This window comes from Dama dama, chromosome 11 (assembly GCF_033118175.1).
Source record: "Dama dama isolate Ldn47 chromosome 11, ASM3311817v1, whole genome shotgun sequence".
NCBI lineage: Eukaryota > Metazoa > Chordata > Mammalia > Artiodactyla > Cervidae > Dama > Dama dama.
In genome coordinates, this window is record NC_083691.1 from 12181694 (window position 1) to 12190785 (window position 9092).

General features: G+C 58.1%; 1 protein-coding gene across 4 annotated transcripts in view; it reads left to right on the forward strand.

Moving 5' to 3' along the window:
- The window catches only part of DENND1A (DENN domain containing 1A), a 523573-nt gene extending 516054 nt beyond the window's left edge, over positions 1-7519 (forward strand). For 3 of the 4 annotated variants that reach the window (XM_061154689.1, XM_061154690.1, XM_061154691.1), the window contains 2 exons: positions 3011-3266; positions 4449-7519. In XM_061154689.1, coding sequence (XP_061010672.1) covers positions 3011-3266; positions 4449-5642 — 1450 coding nt within the window. In that variant the 3' untranslated portion in view covers positions 5643-7519. Of the gene's footprint in view, positions 1-92; positions 222-3010; positions 3267-4448 lie in introns of all 4 variants that reach the window. The other variant, XM_061154694.1, reaches the window with a different exon arrangement.
- Positions 7520-9092: the final 1573 nt, after the last annotated feature.

Below are 9092 nucleotides of genomic sequence, written 5' to 3' on the forward strand. Positions count from 1 at the left end.
AGGCACCAGGCTGCAGGCCTCCTTCCCACCCCACCACGCGGAGTCCTGAGGTGCCTCCTAACTGTCTTCTCTCTTGTCTCCCTCTGCCCCAGCCTCGTAAAGCCCTTGCGACACTATGCTGTCTTCCTCTCCGAAGACTCCTCTGACGATGAATGCCAGCGGGAAGAGGGCCCGAGCTCTGGCTTCACCGAAAGCTTTTTCTTCTCCACTCCCTTTGAATGGTCTCTCCTTCCTTCTTCCGCTTTCCTGAGCTCGGCTTGGTGACTCTCCGGGACCACTTGGAGGGGCGGGGGTGGCCAGTTTGTGCTTGTGTGTGGGGAGGGTGCCTGGGGCTGCTGCTTTCCGGCGCCCGCTTGCAGGGCGGCGCCCCCCACCCCCCCCCCGTGTGCCTCCTCCCAGGGTGTTCATTCTGCCAGCCCCACCGGGCCTGTGGCGATGGGGTGAGGTGACAAGGGTGCCTGGGCTGTAAAGGTGTGAGACGGGAACATCTCCTTCCTCACAGCGAAAATGCACTGGACTGTTAATGGGGTTGCTGACTGCAGCTTCAGCTCCGGTTAGGCTGGTTGTTGCTGCCCAGTCTTCCTTTATCTCAGCACACCTTGGGAAGCCATGGAGATGGAGCGTCAGATTTTAAGTTTAAAGAAAAAAAAAGTGTTACTGGTATGGAATATATATATTAATGATGGCATGGCCAAAGATCTTACTGATTTGTCTGACTTTAAGATAACTTTTATCATTATTATTTATAGCCTAAGCCTCCTTCTAATTACAAATTGCAACAAAGAAAGAGAAAAAGAAGGTTCACCACAACCCAGCCACCCCAGGAATTGGACTTTGGTGGCTGCCCTTTTTTTTCCCGCCACGTCTTGCCTCTCCACCCACAGGCTTTTCCCAGCTGGGACTGAGCAGACGGTCAGCTCTGGTCTGTGTTTATCTGTTTGCATGGCATTTCTAATGGGAGCCTTCAGGGGAACGGAACTGCCCTTTGCTGAACACCCACAACAGACCTTGGGGAGTGAACCATTCCTGCCCGATTACATAAGAGAGACTCTCCCCCTGCTCCCTGCTTCTCAGCCCCCTTCACTATCTCCCTGCACCCACTCTCTCCTCCAAGGCTGGGCCTATGGGTTCCTTGGGGCGCCCGGCAAGCCCAATAGCTCTGCTGCTGCCACTGGCCCCACAGGCGGGGCGAGTTCTGGTCCTTTCTGCCACCAGCTCACCTGTGGCCACAGGCAAGTCAGTCCCCTCCTGAGGTGCTCACTTAGAGAGCAGTGCCCTAAGCCAGGGTTGCTCAGGTTTTGCATGCTGCCTGGTCTGTGCAGTGAATCTCCTTCTTTAAAACTAGGAGAAAAGCCTTGTCCTAAGCAATAGTATCTATAACATCATAGACTTAGTGTATCAGTTATTATTTCTATTATTAATTAAAATAAAGATTGCCTCATTGGAATAAGAAATGTCCAGCCATGTATCAACTGACAATTGCCTTGCTGGTAAAGGGATCCCACATAGACAACAGCCAAGGACCCCCACCGTGGGGTCTGGCCGACCACGTTCTTTTTAAACTAATTGATGCCTTAATTATTTTAAATAATGCTCACTCCCTGAACCATGATCTATGAAAAGCATAGGTTTCTGTGTGTGTTTAAAGGGAACCGGCCAGCTTAAAATGGATTCCTTCTAGAGAAACTTTGTTTCCTTAACTACAAAGCACACTGACTTTTCTTTGTCTCCTTCACTGTGTTCAAACTTGGTTAACGGAACTTGGTCAGATGGCATAGTTAGAACAAGTGAGGGACTTTAGAAGTTTCTTATACTTGGCTTCCATTTCTGCCTCTTGCCAGGTGCTGTGTGATATAGGTTCCGTTACTTAGCCTCTCTGAGCTTCAGCTTCCTCATCTCTAAAGTGGGGGGTGTGAGTCCTACTTCACGGGCTGCTTGTGTGGCTTCAGGGAGATAGTACAGTCTGACATAGTCCTTGCCCAGAGTCAAGACTGTTAGTTGAGCCTCTTTTCCTCTGCTGACTGTCCCCCTGCCCAGGTTCATGCAAGTGGGCCTTCAGACCACCAGGTGGCGACCTTCCCCACTTTACCGGAGCCATGGGCAGTTTCAACCTGACCCACGGGGCAGAGCCTTGTGGTTGGAAGTAGGATGCTACTCTGGCCCAGTTTCACAAGAAGTCTGGGCAGCATTCTCCATGTACCCTGGGGCTCAGGCTTGTGAGAGAGGATAGCGAGAGGTACCCAGTGTCCCCAGCACCTGGGTTGGCTGTAAGATTTTGGTGCATGAATGGACAGGATGCTGTTAACAGCCTCAGCATGCCTGCTGGTACATCTGGTACCGCGTTTGCTGGTGTTATCTCCACCAGCAGTTGCGAAGGCGTGCACTCTGGAACGGGGGAACAGCTGAGGCTCAGAGAGGTTAAGTGACTTGCCTAAGGTCCCACAGCAAGAGATGGCACCAGGGCTGGAACTGAGATCAGCACATTCTGAGGCCCAAGCAGCTTGCCGCTGAGGATCCTGGGGTGCACCATGCAGCCTCCTGGGGGAGAGTTCCCCCAGCTCAGTTCCACACAAGCTGGGCCCAGGACCCGACTGCTGCAGGGGTGAGGGTACGGACAATGGGCTCAGGAGTGAGTCCTCCTGCCTGTTCCCTCTCCAGCCGTGGCCCCTTCTTCACGCCTTGTGTGAATGGGGTGGGAGCCCGCTGGCCAGTTCTATGGTAGGTCTTGTGGTCTGGAGGAAACTAAGTGGGCTCCCCGATGCAAGCTAGATCCAAAGCAACTTGCCCAAGGCCCCTCAGTGAGCGGAACCTGAGATCAGCCCTGGTTGGTCTGTCTGTCTGAGGGGCACCATCCACAGACACCTGCACTTGTGGGGACCCAGGACACTCTCCTCTCCCAAGGCTCCCAACTGTGCTCCTTGAGGTCTGGAAGTTCTCTGGGGTGGGGGCTGCTTGCTCCTCCCGGGACGGCTCTGGATGGGAGAATCCAGCCTGCTCTGCCTCCCCCCAGGCCACAGCCATATCGGACACTCAAGGAGTCAGACAGTGCAGGGGACGAGGCCGAGAGCCCGGAGCAGCGAGCGCGGGAGCCCGTAGGCCCCACCCCAGCTCCGCATGACCGGGCCGCCAGCATCGACCTCCTGGAGGACGTCTTCAGCAACCTCGACATGGAAGTCCCGCTGCAGCCGCTGGGCCAGGCCAAAAGCTTGGAAGATCTTCGGACCCCCAAAGATGTGAGGGAGCAGCCGGGGACCTTTGACTATCAGGTATGGCGGGGGTGGGGTGGGCACAGGCTGGGGGCACTTTCTGCACATGAGGCAGGTTTTCCCACATGACAGTGAAAAAGAGCCACTTTTCCAAGGTCCTCAGCCAATGCTCGGAGTCACTCTGACTGCAAACTCTGCCAGGCGGACCAGTGGCCAGAGCCCCCTGCTTCTGTTTATGCATCAGAGGTGGGCAGCACCATGACCCCTGGTGGAACTGGGATTATCCCCACCCCACCAAAAGGCTCCTCAAAGAGCCTGTGGATCAGAGTTCTGGGGCTCTGGATATTCTCTTGTGACCCCTGATCTTCCTTGAGACTTTCAATCTGTCACCACCTGTGCCTGTCTCCTCACTCGTGCCAAGGGGCTGCTGACTCCGTAGTCCCTGGGTCACAGTGTGGAATTCACAAAGCTCCCATGTATCCAGGTGGCACCAGTGGTAAAGAACCCACCTGCCAATGCAGGAGATGTTGAGAGACAGGGGTTCGATCCCTAGGTCAGGAAGATCCCCTGGAGGAGGGCATGGCAATGCACTCCAGTATTCTTAACCTGGAGAATCCCCATGGACAGAGAAGCCTGGTGGGCTACAGTCCATGGGGTTTCAAAGAGTTGGACATGACTGAAGCGACTTAGCATGCATATCCGATGATTCACACACGCCTCTCTTCAGGGAATTGCTATTCCCAGGCTGCAAATGAGGGAGCTCAGGCCAAGAGAAGGGACGTGACACCCAGGTCATGGCCCAGTAGATGGCAGAGCTGGACAGAGCCCAGTCCTATTTCATTCCCAGCCAGTGTGCCCTCACCTAGCCCCCAAGCCTCACTTGCCCTCTTGGGCTCAGGGGTGGCTGAAAGTGCCCACATGCTTTGAAAAGTAAAATGGGTCAGGCCAGTAGAGGGTCAGCAGATGGAGTCCTTTTCCTAAAACTAACTGGCAGTGCTGGGTTGAAAAGACAGGGCTTTCTCTGGAGACCCTTTGTGCCACCCTAGCGAGAGAAGCCTGGCCTGGAGTCCAGACAGACCTAGACTTGCTTTCTACTGCCGACCTGCGCCGAGCCCCCAGCTTTCCTGAGCCCCAGAGGCCTAACTGGCCACACTCCCAGGACCCTGGCGCACAGGAAGGGGTGGGGAGGGCCAATCTGTCCCAGTCAGCAGCAGTCATCACCTCCCTCGTTCCCTCCGGCAGAGGTTGGACCTGGGCAGAAGTGACAGGAGCCGCGGGACACCAGGGGCCTTGAAGCTCACCCACCCGCACAGCAGGCTCTGGAGCCTAGGCCAGGACGACATGGCGATCCCCAGCAAGCCTCCCGCCGCCTGCCCCAAGAAGCCCTCAGCCCTGCTCGGGAACTCCCTGGCCTCACCCTGCAGGCCCCAGAACCAGAACGGCCTCCTGAACCCCAGTGAAAAGGAGGAGGTGCCCACGCCCACCCTGGGCAGCATCACCATCCCCCGGCCCCAGGGCAGGAAGACCCCGGAGCTGGGCATTGTGCCCCCGCCTCCCACCGCCCGCCCAGCCAAGCTCCAGGCCCCCGGCCTCACCCTCGGCGACTTCTCGGAGCGGCTGCCGGCTGAGTGGGAAAGGCAGGCTGCCCTCAGCTCAGCCCCGTTCCCTGGGCTCCTCTCCAGCGCTGCACCCCAAGACCCCACCGAACTGCTCCAGCCACTCAGCCTGGCCCCAGGGGCCGCCGGCAGCAGCAGTGATGCCCTGCTGGCCCTGCTGGACCCACTTAACACAGCCTGGTCGGGCAGCGCCCTTCCACCAGGCCCCACAGCCCCAAATGTAGCCACCCCGTTTACCCCCCAAATTAGCTTTCCCCCCATGGGGACCCCTACCCCATTTCCACAGCCGTCACTCAACCCCTTTGTCCCATCTGTGCCAGCGACACTGCCCACCATGCCCCTGGTCTCTGCACCAGCTGGGCCTTTTGGGGCCCGTCCTGCTTCCCTGGGGCCAGCCTTTGCCCCCACGCTCCTGCTGTCCGGCTCCGGCTTCTGTGCCCCGCGTCGACCCCAGCCCAGCCTGTCTGCTCTCTCTATGCCCAACCTCTTTGGCCAAGTGCCCATGGGCACCCACTCCCCGCAGCCTCTGGGTCCCCCGGCGGTCGCCCCCTCGAGGATCCGAACACTGCCCCTGGCCCGCTCAAGCGCCAGGGCCGCCGAGGCCAAGCAGGGGCTGGCCCTGAGGCCTGGAGACCCCCCACTCCTCCCCTCCAGGCCCCCCCAGGGCCTGGAGCCAGCCCTGCAGCCCTCTGCTCCACGAGAGGCCAGAGACCCCTTTGAGGATTTGTTACGGAAAACCAAGCAAGACGTGAGCTCGGCCCCTGCCCCGGCCCCCGGCTCCGTGGAGCAGCTCAGGAAGCAATGGGAGACCTTCGAGTGAGCAGCGCCGAGGGTGGGGCGAGCCGAGGCCGGCCGGCCCTGCTTCCTCTGCTACTGTTTCTGCCCAGGTTCTACTGGTGGGAAGGGCTGGGAACCCTCTCTGCCGCCCCTCCTCCTCTCCACACTGCCCATCTCTGGAGAATGGCGCCATTTCCAGCCTGGGAATCGACCCAGCTCCTGGGTGCCTGTCCCGCCCCGCCACCACCCTCCCCCCGCCCCCCCAATTGGGTTTTGCACTAAAGAGGTCAGCTGGGCCAGCAATTGCCCCAGGCCACGTCCTACCCACCTTCCCTCTGGAAACTGCCCACCAGGAGCCCCGCGCATCCTCAGGATGTCTCCTCCTGAGCCCCGTTCTCTTGCCCCAGCTGCAGCCCAGCCCTGCACACCCCACCTCGATGGGCACGAGCGTTGGCGGTACACCAGCTCGTCTGCACGAGAGGCACGTGGTTTGGAGTTTGAAGTAAGGAACCCCCTCCCCCTCCTCCCACCCCAAATGGAGGATCCACCTGGAGGAGCATTTCCAAACCCTCTCTAGCAATATGCACACTCGTCTTTACTAAGTCTTCACCCCAACCCCTACACCTCTGTTTTTCTGACTTGGTTGGGATCTGGGGGCTGAGGGATCCACGGGATCCCTCATGGTAACCAAACCAAGCCCCAGCCAGCCCTGCGTGAGGGCCAGGAGCACCAGCAACTTTGATTATAGAAGACAAGACGGCAACGGGTAAACCTGAGCGCGTCAGGATGGGTCCGCTGCCATCCACACTCTCCCCCAGATCCCCAGAGGTTCTCCTGGTCTCCAGTTATGATCACATGAGGCTCTGGCTCTTGTCCAGTGGGTCTCAAGGGGCAGAGCTGAGAAGCAGGCACCCAGACCTCCGCTGGAAGGCAAAGCTTAACACCACAGAGATGCAAGGGTCCCAGTGCCTGGCTCCTTGGGGCAGGAGGGGGCAGGGCACTGAGCCCCTCTCCAGGCCCCTGGGGAGTGGGCAGGCTTGGCTTCTTGCAGCCTGGACGCAGGAGGGCTTGGAGTCACCCCCTCCCTGCCCACCTTGTGATTGCTGCCAGCATAGAAATTCCTGAGGCCAACGTCACCAAAGCTAAATTGAAATGTTTTGTTATTATTTCTTTTATCTTTCTTTTCCTTTTTACTTTTATTGATTTGATGGAATCTTGAAATTGACTAGTTTCAATAAACCAAGTTAAAATATGGCCCAACCATTTAAGAAAACAACCATCTGAGACATGCAGGAAATTGTGAACATTTTGACCTGATTTCTCATTTCCTATTTGTGAATGGTCAGACACACAGTCTCAGGGGTGGCTGAGGGGGCAAGGGGGTTTCTAGAGGCCCCTATAACCCCAGGGAGCCTTGTCATCGTCTGAGGGACTGGGAGACCACCCCCACCCGTGAGTGAGCAAGGCCCGGCCCTGAGGTTTGCTCCGACAACATGGGGTGTGAAGAGCTGCTGGCCCAGCACAAGCTCCTTGGTCAGTCACGGCCCCTTGGGCAAGTCTTCTCTTTCAATCTCGGCAATGTCCTCTGGCCGCCGGAAGTGGGGTGCTGTGTCATGTCTGGGCCATGCGGGCGCCTCTAGGACACTCAGGTGTTTTCAGCAGAGATTGCAGATCCATCCTGGGCAGACCCCCAAGCCCCATCAGGACAGGGTAGCCCACTCGGTGGGCAGAGTCTTAAGGCAAGAGGTGCTCGGTGGCCTCAGGGAAGCTGAGCCCAACCCGTGGTCTCCCTGGCTGGGCGCCGGTGGCGAGAGCACCATGTTCACAAGAGCACTGCTGTCTCTTCCCTTGCTGGATTGAATCTGCAAATCCAAGGATGAATTTTGTGTGTGCGTTCAATAAAAGTCTTCTTGGAGAGAAGCTGGTATCTCTGTGTCCTGAGGAAGCTCTGCAGGGAGGGGACGCCGCCTCGGGGAACCTTGGGCATCTGTGTGTGTAGAGGTAGAGGCGGGCCATGGAGCAGTCAGGAAGGCTTTGACCCTGGCCCACCCCCAAGCCTGTTCCCAGTCAGGCCTCTGAGGGGTAGGCTGGTCACAGTTGGGCACAGGGCTGCCGGGCCCCACACAGCAGGGCTCCAGGTCACCAGTGATGTCAAAGGCACCTCGGCTCCAGGAAAGGACAAGTTTAAGGGGATACAATGGAATCACCACTCATTAGCAAGGACAGAGCCTGGGAAACTGCACCTCTCTTGGCTGTGTTGGAGAGGATACCTGGACCCAGCACCCAGAGTGGATGTTGAGACACACTGTCCCCACCCCCCACCTGCCCATCATTCTGTGTGTCTCCCTCCCTGGTCTGTGCTTGAAAATTACAAGTTCTCAGAACTCTCAGGAACAAGAGGAGGACAAAAAAGAACCACCCAGCTTTTATACACCGGGGTTCCACCCAGAATGTCTTTTCTTAGGAATCTGCAAAAACACAGGTTTGCCAAATCTCTGACTTGATGAACTAATGAAGGCAACAGCTTGGCTAAGCTCGTGGTACCAGATGTTTTCTCCCTGCCTTTCCCAGGAGCTACAGGGAAAGCTGGTCCCACCTCCTACAGGCTAAGGACCAAGCAAGCCCCAGGAGCCTAGTGTCCATCCTCAGCCCTCCCACCCCATCCCGTGGCCCCATCACCACACGGCTCCACCTCCCACTGTGCCTCTGGAAGTTGGATGAGACCCCTGGGGGGGCTGGGTAAGGTCGACCTCCAGTCAAGAAGTGGAAAGGAGTCTCCTGGTTTTGGCACAGGGGGCACTGGCCTGGGAAACAGGAAGGACCAAAGGGCACATCTCCAGGTCGGGGACAAAGGGACTGAAGCTCAGAGGCCAAGCCCTCAGACAGATGCCTGTCAGAGATCCCAGTGTGGTGGCATCACCAGGGAAGGGGCCGGAAGCACAGCGGCCAGCTCTTCCCCCTCATCTGCATCTGTCCACAGGACCAGCCCCGACACACAGGCGGTGCCAGTGTTTGCTGAACACCTGCCTCAGGGAACAACCCTGAGGGCTTCCTGCACATCCTCCCAGCGACCGTTAGGGAGGTGACTGGTCTGCAGGTGGAGGAGCAGCCTCGCCGGTGCGGGAGGACGAGGGCATCGCCCCCGGCTGCCCCTCGGGGAGGCCCCTTCCCTGCGCTCTCGCTCTCCCTTCCCGACACCTAACAGGATGACCCGGGCAGCCCCACAGCAGACTGGACTGGAACGAATCGCAGAGCCCCATCCTTCCCCACAGTCACCCACCATCTTCCAGACAGCCCTGTGAGGTAGGCCAGGGCTGCTCTCGGCGTTCGAGCAACACGCCCTCAGGAGGCAGACTGCGAGGACCCAGACACTCCCCCACAACTCCACCCCCCGGCTCCTGTAGGTCTGCTCCGCAGTCCACATCCCAGACAGCACCTGGCTTCAGCGCAGGGCAGAGTCAAATCTCCCTCAAGGAGCACCTGTTTGGGGAAC